The sequence below is a fragment of the Pseudoliparis swirei genome, chromosome 11 (genome assembly GCF_029220125.1).
Source record: "Pseudoliparis swirei isolate HS2019 ecotype Mariana Trench chromosome 11, NWPU_hadal_v1, whole genome shotgun sequence".
Lineage (NCBI taxonomy): Eukaryota > Metazoa > Chordata > Actinopteri > Perciformes > Liparidae > Pseudoliparis > Pseudoliparis swirei.
In genome coordinates, this window is record NC_079398.1 from 22,672,582 (window position 1) to 22,688,369 (window position 15,788).

General features: G+C 43.5%; 2 protein-coding genes across 2 annotated transcripts in view; both read right to left on the bottom strand.

Moving 5' to 3' along the window:
* Positions 1 to 539, bottom strand: part of eif2ak3 (eukaryotic translation initiation factor 2-alpha kinase 3) — a 36,494-nt gene extending 35,955 nt beyond the window's left edge. Inside the window, exon 1 of the mRNA XM_056426616.1 lies at positions 77 to 539. Coding sequence (XP_056282591.1) covers positions 77 to 384 — 308 coding nt within the window. The 5' untranslated portion in view covers positions 385 to 539. The remainder of the gene's footprint in view (positions 1 to 76) is intronic.
* A 1,360-nt stretch (positions 540 to 1,899) lies between these two features.
* On the bottom strand, positions 1,900 to 15,278 carry rpia (ribose 5-phosphate isomerase A (ribose 5-phosphate epimerase)). Its single transcript, XM_056426617.1, has 9 exons — positions 15,148 to 15,278; positions 12,271 to 12,331; positions 10,809 to 10,864; positions 9,954 to 10,013; positions 9,175 to 9,239; positions 9,017 to 9,085; positions 7,599 to 7,740; positions 5,053 to 5,152; positions 1,900 to 4,277 (listed from the first exon to the last, which is right to left on the bottom strand). Exons 1-9 carry the CDS (start codon positions 15,202 to 15,204, stop codon positions 4,180 to 4,182), a joined length of 708 nt encoding a protein of 235 aa, XP_056282592.1. The 5' UTR covers positions 15,205 to 15,278; the 3' UTR covers positions 1,900 to 4,179.
* Between the last annotated feature and the right edge of the window lie 510 nt (positions 15,279 to 15,788).

A 15,788-nucleotide genomic window follows, 5' to 3' on the forward strand; every position in this document is an offset into this window, starting at 1 on the left:
ACATTTCGTTCGTTAGCCAACAGTTAACATGACACTTACTCATACAACACATACATAAAAAAATGAATGTCGTTACCTTGTCGGTTGGACATTTCCGTTACTTTCCCCGAATGATTCGTCGGCCTCCCCCGTCGACCCGTTGTCGTCATCCTCCACGGTAACGTCCGCTACAATGACCGGGGAGCCGACGTTCTCCAAGCCCCGCTCCATGACTCGTGTACCATCTTCCTCCGAGGTCGAACCGGAACCCCGGGCGACGGACTGCGGCTCCCTCCCGACGGCTGAGCCCTGAGCCTGCGTGGTCCCGAATCCAGTGAGCGCTTTCAGCAACAGCAGGAGCACCAGGGAAATGCTCACGTTTCCAAAGTGAAGCCCCCTTTCCATTTGTAAGACTGGCACATTAGTGAAGTATGAGATTTACATGCCACTGGTCTTGTAAATCTTAACATAAAAAAAGTTAAAGTGCAAAAAAAACAGTGGAATTACAAAAGAAAATGCCGTTGTGTCTTGCAAAACGCCCTTTCAAATCTGTTCTTTAAGTAAACATAAACAGCCACTGGGACACCATGTTATTCCCTTTATACTTGAGTCAAGACGTGCCTTGGTAACGCTAAGTTCCGCCTTGTTTCTACACTAGCATTGGACAATGAAACCCCGACGTTCGTTAAAGTTTCATCCAGCCGCTTCTCATTGCGCCGTCTGCTGTCAATCACCCATACTCGCATACTAAGCAGAATACGATTGGACCAGAGAGCTGTCAATCAAGAAGGCGGGCTCAGAATGTTCCAGCCCCCCAAACAGTGCGGCTTATTGGCTAAGGGCATGTTTGTCAAAACGGCGCAAGCGCACTTGGCGGCTTGGCTGACAACAGGAGCAAAAGGTGACGCAAAAAAATCCCCGATGGCGATACTGTGGCGGGCCTATGATTGGTGGGATGTGACGTCCTTCCGTCCAATGAGAGAGAAGCAGTTGTCAAACGACGACGCTATTGGTCGATTGTTATCCTCGCTGACTACACGTGAGCACAACATTCGATAGTTCAGCTGTCACTCAAGAGTAGTTGTCAGGACAGCCAACATGAAAGTACCAACGTGGCTTCACTGCAGAGGTACATTTCCTGTTCCTGATCACGAGTTTTGTTCTCACTTGTCTGGTAAACAAAGAGGGAGGGCGATGACATAATGCGCGTGGACGACTCTGAAAGCGTCACGGCATTTAGTTTCCATAATGTTAACTTAAATAAAACTGCATGCCGGCCAAGAAGCGATTAAGTTTATCAGTTATTCCTTCATAAATATACATGACAGCTGCATAAAAACATCATGCACAGTTAGTTGCTCAGTGTATATAGTAGATCTATGAATAATGAATTCCGGTGTTACAGAAGGTCAGACTGTGAACAGTTTGCTTGTAGCAGAAGCAAAGTGCCTGCGTTTCTAGCGCCCCTCGGTGGCCATGAAGGTTTTGTCAAGTGTTACTTCGTCCTTTGTACAAAAAAAACTAAAAGAAGCTACTTACGAAGCAATACAGGTCCGTTTCATAAATACAATAAAAAATATCTCTTGTATTGACTGCAACTAACTTTTTACAGTCACTTTGGCAATTACTGTATTGAAAAATTAATTATACATATATTGGAATATATAATTTTCCAGAGCTCAATATTTAGTTTACTATCACACAAGACCAATCAAATATTCACACCGGCAAAGCTAAAACTAGTCAAAAACTAAATACTACTCTAACTAAATATCCAGCATGTTTGCCTAAAAGATGGTCAATTCTGAAAATTGTTGCCAATTTATTTTCTAACAATCAAACTAATTGATGTGCTAACTTATTACCACAGAATAACTATATTATACAGAATTATCAGTATTGAACAAGAAAAAGGCATACTGTTGGTTATCATGGTTCTGTATTGGTTGACAGAAAATAGTACCGTCACAGCAAAAAGATAATCACAGTCAATTGGTAGAGAAACTAATGCTAGATATAAATGCTGCTGCAAAGAATATATGCAACATGGTGTACAACTTCTATTTGTCACATCTCAGTTCAACATTTGAGTTTGTTGACACGCCACAGAGTCTGATAGTCTCAAATTCATCCGCTGCCACTTCATGATTCGACTTTAATATGACATAATCACAGCAGTGTGGAGACAGATGTTCTCCTGAGTATCTCAGCGATGTGTATACGAAAACAAATAGTGAACAGCTGTAATTGAAAATGAACATTATGAATCAGGTTTACAAAAATAAATCACAATTTTCAAACTAATTTACCCTCCAGTTACCTTCAAATGTACCAACATCGTTTACCCTCGGGGTCAATTTGACCCCAGCAATTAAAACCTCCAGAAAATTATTAGAATTCACAATTGTTCCCAAGTTTAAGTGTCAGGTACTTTGTTTGTTTGTTGACTACCTAAATAGCCCATTAAATAAAAATAAAAAGCCCCCCCGATACATCCGGAATACTTGTTCACGACTGGCGAAATATGCAGATCACCATTAAAATCTCACTGATTGACCTCAACTTGGAAAGAGATATATTTTTGGTGCTTTAATGGCTTTATATTACTTCTAAGTACATCTTTTTTTATATCAAATTGACACCAAAGAACACCGATGCGTACAAGTTGTGTACTGATATTTAAAACATATGTGAATTTTGTTTACCCAGTTGTCCCCAATAATTTAGGAAAAGTCATGGAATGTGAAGCCAAAAAAATTATGTTAGTAATTTGTTTCGAGAAGTTAAACATTGAATGGGGGCAAATTTACCCTAAAGGTAAGAGGAGGGTTAATAAAAATGGTCGTAAAGTATGTCAGACAATTCAACACCAGTTCCACACTAGAGACTTAAAACTGACTTCCAATTTTTTTTTTATGCTTTGAAAGAAGATGTAATTATGATAGGATCGTTGGCGTGACAAGGCACATAAAACGTACTCATGTTGCTGTTGGTTCCGATTTGAGCAACATTCGATTTTATCGCACACCTGCCCATCATCATTTCCTCAAACGGTCTCTCTACAGCTGTGTCTCAAATAGAGTTGATGACTCAAGTGTGTGAACAGACGGCTCATGTGAGGAACACGATCGTGTACAACAGAGTAACACACAGGCACAAAAGTGGAGGGAGGTGCATGCATGAAGGAACAGTCAGTGGTTTGTTTTTCTGTGACACAGCGAGGCTGTGGACCTTTAGCTACCGGACGTCCATCGACTAGTCTAAGAACAGAAACTCAACAGCTCCCGTCTCCCGACTGAAGGAAAGAGCACATTGAAACCTATATCCCATATGATATCCAAGCCAGATTTGAGACTGTGCCTTTAAGAAATCTCCCGTGAGAGAACACGCACGTTAAATTAAACCCGCCGAACCGACCGTCCAGAACGCTTCAGCAAATGCAATTCCGGGTAAAAGAGGATGCAAACGTGTCGGCGAAGCGGCTGAACAAACAAATCAGTACGATGCTGAGAAGGAGAAAATAAAGGCCAATAGCATCTAAATGATATTCATTACAGCCTCCGTGCCGTCAGACGTGTAGGCGACGCGGGATAATTGTCACACGGTAACCAAATAATGGAAGTTTCATACGTGCACCACAGGGTTTCCCTTAATTGCCAAAGATCTCATACATTTGTTGTTTTTTTCCCCCAGTTGAAAAACATTTCTTGAAAAGCCCAATTACTCGACGGCGTGGACACGTGTTAATTTGCAGCAGAGGACAACGGTTCGACGTATGATCGCTTAAATGTAACTTTAATTGCATAATTTATCTTAATTAGGCGTAAAATATAATCTCAAGGCACACCGTAGTTTCAATCTGCAGCGATTCACCGAGCTGGTTGGGAACCACAGCTCTGCAGACGTTCAGGAAGAGAAAACATTCACAGTGAGACCAACTGAGCACCAACACAGACATCGGATGCACTCGACTGTCCTCATCAGGCACTTTAAAACTCAGTGACGGAAGCGCCGCTTGCAGGATGAGAAACACCAAGTGATCCTCAGCAGTGACTTCTTTTGATCTGTGAAAACTTCCCGGTGACAGTTTTGTGTCCAGTTGTGCAGCTCCGACCAAATGCAGCCGGGTGGAAAACGAAAACGGCACTTTGGGGTGAAGTGAGGCGATTGGTGGAGGAGGCGAGGATGACGACAGACTCCTCAGTTGACCGGAGGACCTCGAACCTGCACGGTCCCGTCCTCCATCCCGAAGTAGGCCCGCTCGGCCATGCCGACGAAAAGCCCCGTCTCCACCACACCTGAAGAGGACACACACACACAAACACAAAATGATTACCTTCGCATTGAAAATGCGAACGGTTATGTTTTGATCGTCGTGTATTTATTTATTTGTATGCGTGTTACTCGCATAACTCAAAAAGTATTTAACCGAATCGCATGAAATTTGGTGGGATGATTGTTTATTATCCGGGGACCATTTGATTAGATTTTGGGATCGATCGGGTCAAAGGTCAATGTCATGAAAAGGTCAAAATCTTCTTTTTACCATAGCGTGGTAAATGTCTATCCAATTGGCATGCAACTAATGCCAAAATGTTCATAATTCAATGCCCAATCTTGTGATATGCGAAGGTATGCGCTCTACCGAGTGCCCGTTCTAGTTACCAATGTTTTAATTTAGAAGCACATTATAAACACAACCAACATTTTCTTATCCCAGCTTGCTTGTTGTCCAATTTAAGCGTCTCTCACTACCGCGTCCCATTTGTCGGAGGTTGTATGCAGACGGCAACCTCTGGTTCCGACGAGTAAAACCGATGTGGAAATGTCTTAAAACCTGCATAAATTTAGCAAATTATGGTCCATTTAGAGTCAAATAGGCCATAAAGCAGGGTATGCTTTAGGGCGGGGGCTCCACGGTGATTGAAAGGCCACTGCCTCTAGAGCCGTATACCGCGTCTCTACGTCACTCCCGAGTTAAATATATTGTAACTTCTGTTCATCGGTTGAAAAAACAACAACCAACCGCCGACAGCCGCTCCGGTCCTCATAAGCCGATGGCCGGCTCCTCACCTGGAATCATCTTGATCGCGGTGTTGACTTCCTTCCAGTTCTCAGCGCGCTCAAACTTCCAGTCCAGGATGAAGTTGCTGTTGTCGGTGACCACGGGACCCTGAGAGCCAGGACGACAAAACAACTCGGTCACAACAATAAAAACAAATGGTGTTCTAACACCAAGAGGTTCATAAATCACAGAAGCGTGTTCATAACAAAGAGTATTAACACAATTAACATCTTGTGATAATAGAATAGAATATACACTTTTATTAATCCCCAAGGGGAAATTAGTTCTCTGCATTTAACTCATGCATTAGTTCTCTGCATTTAACACACACTCTCTGTGACCGAGCACAGTGTGAGGAGGGCTCTGTTGAGGGTGAACACCAGGAAAGCTGCAGGTCCAGATGGCATATCTGGGCGAGTACTGAAGACCTGTGCTAACCAGCTAGCTCCAGTGTTCACCACAATATTCAACCTCTCCCTGGCTGAGTCCGTGGTCCCCGCCTGCTTCAAGAGATCCACTATTGTCCCTGTGCCCAAGAATGCTTCTCCAGCATGTATGAATGACTACCGACCGGTGGCCCTCACCTCGGTGGTCATGAAATGCTTTGAGAGGCTGATAAAGGACTACATCTGCCTTCCTCCCTTCCTCCATGGACCCGCTGCAGTTTGCTTATCGCCCAAACAGACCCACGGATGATGCTGTCTCCCAGGTACTGCACACCACACTCTCTGGACAGCCAGAGGGGGCTATGTGAGACTACTGTTCATTGATTATAGTTCAGCTTTCAACACCATAGTCCCTCAGACTGGCGGCAAGCTGATTGAGCTGGGACTGAACACCCCCTGTGTGCTTGGATCCTGGACTTCCTGACCGCCAGGCCACAGGTGGTCAGGGTGGGCGAACACCTCCAAATCCCTCACCCTGAACACAGGATCCCCCAGGGTTGCGTCCTCAGCCCCTACTGTACTCCCTGTACACACATGACTGTGTGGCCAGGTTCAGCTCAACACCATCATCAAGTTTGCGGATGACACAGTGGTGGTGGGCCTGATCTCCGACAACGGCGAAGGCCTACCTGGAGGAAGTTGCTGATCTGTCACTCTGGTGCCAGGACAACAGCCTCATCATGAATGTCACCAAAACTAGGGAGCTGATTGTGGACTTTAGGAGGTACAACAACAGAGGCGTACTCACCACTGGGGATTAACGGGACTACTGTGGAGAGGGTGGCGGGTATAAATACCTGGAGTCCACATCACCGAGGATCTGACATGGTCAACAAACACAGACACTCTGGTGAGAAAGGCAAGGCAGCGCCTCTACCACCTCAGGCAGCTGAGGAAATTTAAAGTTTCCCAGAGGATCCTTCAGTCCTTCTACTCTGGAGCTGTAGGCGTAGAGAGTCCTGACAGGAAGCATCACAGCCTGGTTTGGCAACTGCTCGCTCAGGACAGGAAGGCTCTGCAGAGAGTAGTGCGTTCGCTGCGCGCACATTGGAACCACTCCCCCACCCTGCAGGACTTGTACACCAGGAGGTGCAGAACCAGAGCCGCAGGGATCATGAAATCCTCACCACCCCAACAACAGACTGTTTCAGCTGCTGCGGTCAGGCAGGCGCCTCCGTAGTCACGCTGCAGAACAGAGACTGAGACGGAGGCGTTTCTTTCCTCAGGCCATCAGGATTGTGAACTCCGACCTCACCAGGACCCCCACATAGACCCACACAACTGCCCCTCTTAGGCACACACACACACACACACACACACACTTACTGTAAATATTGTGTTGTTTTTTTTTTGTAAATAGTGTGTACTTGTTGCCCTTGCACATTCCTGCTGAGCATTGCCACTTTCATTTCACTGCACACCCTGTGTGTGTATGTGACAAATAAAACATCTTGAATCTTGAATCTTGAATCCTTAGTTATTAAGGAGCAGTGGGCTGCGGTGAAGCGCCCGGGAAGCAACTGGGGGTTCAGTGCCTTGCTCAAGGACACTTCGACTTGCAACTAATGGGACGGCCCTCTTACCCCACTGAGCTAAAGCCGCCCAAAATGATTGATCGCAGCTTTTCCAAAGTATCAGCAGCGTGGCCACGACCTTGTTGAATGTCTCGTGCACTCCGACGACAAAGAGGTCACAACAAAAGCTAGAAACACCCGTTGTATTTCAAACTGATCCGAGTCTCGCTGTTCACAGCCTTGAGAAGCAGAACCTCACGCCTTTATCTAGACCAGTTGAAAGGTAAACTTTGACAGGATGTGGCCTTTTGAAGTTATTTAGTGACCAAGTGAGGCAAAGCAAATATTGTTAAATATATACTTTGGGCACGATCACATCAGACGCGCCTCTCAAAAACCATTGATTCCCTGTGGCACAGTTTAAATGCCGCGCGGCGCGTTTTTCTTGCGTTTTTCCTGCGTGGTTAAAAGTTAAAAAACAAGCCCCTGGAACTGGAGCCAGAGGGATCCAACAGTAATGTATGAAAACAAACATTCTGAAATACACCCAGGAGGAAGAATAACGGAAAGCTGAGAGTAAAACAAAGAACCTACCGCTTTGCTGACAGCCATCCGCAGGATCGCCTCCCCTCCGAAGCGTTTGGCTATCGTCCTGGAGACGGGAACGTACGCCATGGGGATCACCTCAATGGGAACTCCCTTCTTCCACTGCTGGCCCAGAGCCTTGGAGTCCTTCCTGAGAGGAAGAAGAAGATAAGAACCAAATCTGGGCTGTTTTTCAAGACCCCTCACAAACACGCAGAGTAAACTACAGACCCCCGTTTTGATGTTGCACGGTGTATCGACACTAAAAAGCTACAGCGGTACCCGAACGTTAAAAATGATAAGATTTTGAATATTCCTCGTCTCGAAACTTAATTAAAATAGAGCGCACATGCTGCCTGCACGCAGACTGCAATGGGGCGGGGCGGCCCGGCGCTCACAGCGAGCGATCGCAGGGGAGACGCGGCATCGAGGTCCGAAGCTTTTGCCGACCGTCCTCAGCTTTTCCGAAAAAGAAAAGAAAGACATGCCGTCTCATTGTTCGCCGTCGTGTAATGGCACGCGTGTATAGTATGTGGTGGCATGTATTTTATTTTATATTTTACTTTGTATACTTTGCACAGTCATTGTATTATATTTGTTTGTGTGTGTGTATATATATATATATATATACATATATGTTTCATTTTATATACATATATATACTTCATTTTGTATTTTATGTTTTACTTGTATACATCTATATCTTTCATCACTGTTTTTTATATTTCATTCTCATATGTTTAGTTTATTGTGACGACAAATTTCCCCTTGGGGATTAATAAAGTATATATCTATATCTATTTATCTATCTATTTATTGTTTTTTATCAATAAAATGGGAGACATTGCCCTTTAATTATGTGTCCATCTTTAATGTACCCATAGCTTTAGGTTATTTTCCACCTCAAACACACCTCTGTAAAACGCAACTTTACAATCGCTATGGTACTGTGTATCATCGGGTCCAATGCGACATAGCCGTGTATAATCAATGATGGCACCATGTAGTATTCATGAGCATCTTGCTGTTGGCTAATACTGGCTGAGTCCTGCCATTTGTTAAGTGTTCAAAAAGCTGGATCGTAAGTCTAAAAGACGAGACTAAATAAGTTGCTCGTCGATGAACACGACCCATCGATAGGTTGGTGTAAACCGACGGCTCTTTAAAAATAAGACTCTCCATTAAGAATCACACGGAAGGCACCGCTTTAATGATCAAGTACAAAAGAAAGACTCATTGACTAAATAAGACTTTAGTTAATTGTATAATTGACAGTCTAATTCAAATGTCTTACAAGGCAGAAAGCCGCAGCTTCTAAAGAAAACAGCCAATACGTAGAGTTTCATCCGTTTCCCCTTTGAGGGCCGGCAGAAACACTTTGGCCAGCATTAAACTCCGCCCCTCGAGTTAAATCGGCAAACTCAAACCTGTAGTCGGCGATGACAACGAAGTGTTTGGCGCAGCCGGCGACAATCTTCTCCTGCGTCAGGCAGCCGCTGTGAGACAGAGGGAGGAGGGCGAGCGTGAGACAGAAACCAGGGGAGGCGCCGGCCGAGCCCTGCCGCCGGCATCCGGCCGGACTCACCCGCCGCCTTTTATCAGCGTCAGGTCCGCGTCCACTTCGTCCGCTCCGTCGATCGCCACGTCCAGCTGCGTGGAAGCAACGCAGAACTTATTACGGTGGACGATAAAAGCAAAAACAAACTATTCACGCATCGTCATTTGTGGAGTTGCTCGGGCATCATTTTCCACTACGCTGGACAGGGTTCTTACACATTTTGACCGATGGATTTCCAGGACTTTAAACCAAATTTCGAAAACCAAACTGAAATCTCGGTATAAACATGAACACTTTAGAACATTTTGCGTAATGAGAGCGGACGCCGGCTTATATTTTGAGCGTCTTTCTTTAAAAAACATATTAAATATTTTAAACTCCGCATAAATGAACATGTGATGATAACAAATATCCATGACTTTTGCAAAACTTTTATGATTTAAGTTTTTTCCAGGACTTTTCCAGGCCTGGAAATGACCATTTAAAAATTCCAGGACTTTTCCATGACCGTAGGAACCCAGCTGGAGAGCCGACACATTGAGGCCCTTCCTCGTTTAACCGGCTTTCATTACATTACATGTCATTTTAGTTGAGGCTTTTATCCAAAGCGACTTACATTTGTTACATTCACACACCGTAGACACAGCTACAGGGAGCAACTCTGGGTTAAGCGTCTTGCTCAAGGACACATCGACTGGGGCGGGGATTGAACCTCCAACCCCCTGATTGAAAGACTGACCTGCTACCCACTGACCCACAGTCGCACTTTTTTTTCTTCAGATGCATTCGTGCCGAGCTCGCCGTACCTCTGGGTGCCGGTCCAGGTCCGACAGCGTGAGGCCGTGCTGCAGAATCAGCTGCCGAGCCTGTGGGAGGACAAGCATACATCTATATTTTAGAAAAGGCCCGCCTGTTACTACTAATACTTGAAAACATTTATGATGAATGCATCTTTACATGACACTACATGTCATTTAGCAGACGCTTTTATCCAAAGCGACTTACAATAAGTGCATCAACCTAGAGTACAAACTAAGAACAACAAGAATACAGAAAGCAACATTTCCTCAACATAGTCAAACTACAAAAGTACCATAATAAGAGCCATTTAAGACAGGGTTCTTACACATTTTGATCAATGGATTTCCAGGACTTTTCCATGACTTTAAACCAAATGTCCATGACCAAACTAAAATCTCAGTATTAACATGAAAACTGTAGAAAATGTTGCGTATTGAGAGCTATTGCTGGCTTATATTTTGAGCATCTTTCATTACAAAATATATTAATTATTTCAAACTCGGCGTAAATGAACATGTGATTTTAACACATTTCCATGACTTTTCCAAAACTTTTATGATTTAAGTTTTTCCATGACTTCTCCAGGCCTGTAAGTGACCATTTTAAAATTCTATGACTTTTCCAGGTTTTCCATGACCGTACGAACCCTGTTAAGAGCCACTGAAGTACTAATCTATGTTTTAATCCATATATAGTCGGAAAAGATGTGTTTTTAGTTTCCGGCAGAAGGTGTAGAGACTTCCTACTGTCCTCTCTTGCAAGTCACTCTGAATAAATAAAATAAACGATGAAGACGAGAAGACCGTCGTAATGCCAAATGATGCGTGTAGAGCATTAAGACGACGACGAGAAGCACCAACCTGGAAGGAGGTGGGCACGCACACAATGTGGAGTTTCTCCTGACGCACTCGCTCAGCTGGAAGAAACATGTGCACAATGTTAATGGCAGCAGACCGCAGACTCCTGCAGGTTAACACGACTCAAACGTATTAATGCAGACAATGTACAGAGCTAAAGTGAAGTCACTGCCAGACTGTGTACAACCTTTATTTTCAATACATGAGTGTAAATATGATTTGAGAGATGTTTGTAAGTTCACGGAACAAAAGGCTAAAAAAGGGATTAAAAGAAGATGTATTTCTGTTGTAGGAGTCCAATTATGGAATAATGTTGAAATGGATGTAAGAATGGTGAACTCTTATTTGGTTTTCAAGGGAATTATTTATAAAACAATTCTTGAGAGTTATAAATGTAATTAAAAACGTATTTATATGGAAGATGTATGTGGTAGTATATATAAATATATTCTGTTTTTTATTTTATATAAATTTTCTGATTTATTTTGATTTCAATTTAGGATAGGAATTTATAAGCATTTTTTGCTTCTACCTACAGGACTGTCTCAGAAAATTAGAATATTGTGATAAAGTTCTTTATTTTCTGTAATGCAATTAAAAAAACAAAAATGTCATGCATTCTGGATTCATTACAAATCAACTGAAATATTGCAAGCCTTTTATTCTTTTAATATTGCTGATTATGGCTTACAGCTTAAGAAAACTCTAAAATCCTATCTCATAAAATTTTAATATTTCCTCAGACCAAGTAAAAAAAAAGATTTATAACAGCTGAGTGTTTGTCAAGGCTCAGGAAACCCTTGCAGGTGTTTCGAGTTAATTAGACAATTCAAGTGATTTGTTTAATACCCTACTAGTATACTTTTTCATGATATTCTAATATTTAGAGATAGGATATTTGAGTTTTCTTAAGCTGTAAACCATAATCAGCAATAAATCAGAATAAAAGGCTTGCAATATTTCAGTTGATTTGTAATGACTCCAGAATGCATGACATTTTTGTTTTTTTAATTGCATTACAGAAAATAAAGAACTTCATCACAATATTCTAATTTTCTGAGACAGTCCTGTATACCGTTTCAGTCTTTCTCTTTTGTATATTATATAGAATAATGTTGTATTGTATTTGATTTGATTGACTGAATAAAATACACAAACAAACAATGTAAGCACCGGTATTAACTATCTAAATGCTGCTGTATTTATTATGATTTTCACTGAAAGACACAAGTCAGTTGGTGAGGAGTTACATCCGAGGCATCAGATGCATGCTGCGACTGTGGGTCAGTGGGTAGCAGGTCAGTCTTTGAATCAGGGGGTTGGAGGTTCAATCCCCGCCCTAGTCGATGTGTCCTTGAGCAAGACACTTGACCCTGAATTGCTCCCTGTAGCTGTGTCTACGGTTAAATGACGACATGTAATGTAATGTAGTGCTTCATAGACATCTAATGATGGTTTGGCTCACCTAACCTGTCCACGGCGTAGACGATGGTCGAGCCGCTGCCAACTCCAACCACCTGGTTGTTCTAGGAGAGGAAACAAGTCAAACTGATGCAACATTTCACAGCAAGCTCTACAAAAAAGTGACCAGGAAACAAAGAAATGCTGCAATAACTTGGCTTCAGCTCGGTGTTTTGAAATGAAGCAGCAGAAATGGACACAATAAGAGGAACAGTGGAGTTGTATTCAAGTGTGTTTATGTGTTGTTATAGCTTGAACACGCACATAAACAGCCTAAAAAAATACAATTAACTTTAATGCATAACTTAAAAAATAAAATAAAAACATGTTGTCAAGTTATTGTTATTATTCTGTCTACTTCTTGTAGCTGACATCGCATGCCCCCAAACTGTCCTTGTGTTGGTCTCCCGCTCTATCACGGTACATTATTGTAAACCGATATGCGATATCGATTAGGTGCCATACAGCACCGTGCACGTGTCAATGCGTTAGCTCGTGCGTTTCCATTCGACCATCATTAAAGCCACACTGGACGTCTTCTTAGCGAACACATAGGTGCAACTGGTACATTAGTCTCTAATATAATAATATTTAACAATTTAATATTATAATTAAAGCTGCAAGCAGCGTCGAACGGGTCCTCGCTCACCCGCGCCGGTCGGGGGAGCCGGCGGGACGCCGGCCCGCCGGGCCGAGGACGCGGGCGCGCCGGTCGGACTCGACTCGGGCCGCGACTTGTAACGAGCACGACAAGTTTGGGGCAGATTCGACAAAGTCCAGTTCCACCAATAGGTGGCGCTTTAACTACATGAACATATTCATGCATCATGTGTCCCTATAAACAAAAACTCACGAAATCCGTGATTTAAAAGCCTCGACCAGCTGTTTACTGACGTTAGTTATGTTAGAGTAGAGAGAGGGAGAGAGAGAGAGAGAGAGAGGAGAGAGAAAAAGAGAGAGTTCTTATTCCATTCTAAATAACGGGCTAGTCTAGGATTTGCGTGGCCAGACTGAAAAAAAAATCATAATGCCTCTCTGGTATTGTTCAGAGGGCCGGGCCAAATGTGGAGGCGGGCCTTAGTTTGAGGACCACTGCTCTTGGCTGTCTATCAATATAGCTCATTTTGAAAATGACGTAATAGGGCAATACGGATCCGTATCAGACCAGCGAGGAGGGCAGTAGAGAGAGAGAGAGAGAGAGAGAGAAGAGAGAGGAGACAGAGAGAAGAGAGAGAAAAAGAGAGAGTTCTTATTCCATTCTAAATAATGGGCTAGTCAAACAAATTTGGGGCGGACTGAAGGAAGTCCAGTTGAGCCACTAGGTGGCGCTTTAACTACGTGAACATATTCATGCGTCGTGTGTCCCTGCGTGAAGTATAGATAATAATAATAATAATAATACATTAATTTTATAAGGCGCCTTTCAAGGCACTCAAGGTCGCCGTACAACATATTTAATCACCTCATGTAAATTCAATGTAAAAAAATAAATGAAATTCCTTGTCTTGGAATCGAACACGCATCTCCAGGTCTCCAGACCTACACTTAACATGTTGAGCTATGAGCCAACTGGTTTATAGGCAGCCGTAGGAGCTCACATTATTTTGGGCAGGAAAATTTGGTTATTTTACTTTTCAATAGGTGATCAATAGGTGTTCCTGGAAGAAATGTGCTTGTTTCTTCGTGTGAATGTGTTCAGGCCTTGACTGGCATCACACATGATTTTTTGGGGAAGTATTGGATAAGATTAAGCAATAGTTTTTAACATAAAGAAATCACAGAAAGTAAAAAATTATTGGCAGTAAAAAAACGGAAATATCCTACCGACGAAAAGTCCGTTTTTTTTCACAGTGTTCATTATTCAAGTCTTGAGATTCTATAAAACTGATTTTTAGCCGATTCTGTTGGCGTTTTGTGGGAGAAATAATCGAAGGGGAAAAAGTGGAAACTGGCCAAATCAAGCGAAAAACGCCAAAAACGCCCAACTTTGGTGAATTATTGTAGCGCCCCCTACGGTTCAAATTGCACGAAATTTGCTGTGAATGTTTCAGGCTCCCTTCTGCACATATCCTGACAGTCTGTTATTTTTTTCTCCCAATAGTGTTGAAGTTATGAGCATTACAAAACAGGACACGCCCCTAAAATGTTCGCGGGGCCATAGATGCTTAGCACAATAATATATTTGGAAAAGGATGATAGATCTTAGATGATATAGCTTCCATGATCATTATCTCCAATAGGTTTGGTTTGAATTGGACCCCGTATGTCGGAGCAAACGCCACTGATGTGTTTTTCACCAAAAAAAATATGGCGGGAAATTTAAGTAGGCGGAGCTTAGGGTCCTGAGAGGCTTTTTTGTAGAGCAGGTCCAAGTGGACTTGGGAAAAATAAAAGCTAGTCATTTGACCATACTGGGTGAGGGGCGTCGCCGGTCAAACTTCCAGGTGGCGCTAGAGAGCAATTTTTGAAAGCCGAATTTCGAGGTCGGTGTCATCCGTCTATTTTCACCAAGCCTGACAAGCTTGCCAAATTTGGTGAGTTTTGGGATATGATACATACCCCCAATATGCCCCCAATGTTCTAAAATAAAAATCCAGAAGAAGAATAATACCCCTAACAATTTGAATAGGTTCCTCTCGGTCAGACTTCGTCTGTCGCTCGGACCCTAATAATATAGCCCACTATCCCGGGGCAAAGCGCGCAGAACACCGAGCTAAATCCAGAACCGTGCGAGTTAGGCAACCTGCAAACCGTTAGCAAGCAGCATCAGCTAGCATCAGGCTCTCGCGGCGAGAAGCGACCGAGCTGGTGCGAACGTCCAGCTCGCTGAACGCGCGTGGGCATGTCGGCCGACCGGGCCGCGGGCCGCGGGCCACTCTACCTGGACGTGGTTGTCCACGGCGGCGTGAGCGGCCAGCTTCTTCGCCTCCTCGGCCATGCTAGCGGCGGACTGGCGGAGCGGGCGCGCGCGGGTCGGGCTGCGGGGAGTCGGAGAGGAGAAGCCGGCTGCGAGCTTCCTGAAGGAGACCCACCCCTGGAGCCTCATGACCCGGCCCACAGAGAGAGAGAGGGGGGAGAGGGAGGGGGGATAGAGAGAGAGGGGGGGGGGAGAGAGAGATTGTCTAGGTGTCTTTATTTTTCAATCAGGTTACAGTTATACTGTTCATCAAAAAAACTTACAAAACTAAATCATGCAAATACAAAAAAAGCATAAACAAGAAAACATTAGTCAAGAAAACAACTCATAAGTTAAAAACAGAGCATCTCCTGAGAGAGAGAGAGAGAGAGAGACAGACAGACAGACAGACAGACAGACAGACAGACAGAGAGAGACGGCAGGTCAGGTTTCCCCTCTGCATCAGGAAGTGAGTTAGTGTGTAAGAATAAGTTGAAAATAATAACATGTCCATGTTTTGTCACAATTATCAGATAATTAGTCGAATTCACGATGTAAAAAGTTATGAGCAACATGTATGACTCATTATTTACCATGAGGATGTGTGTATTGTCACGGTTAAGTGT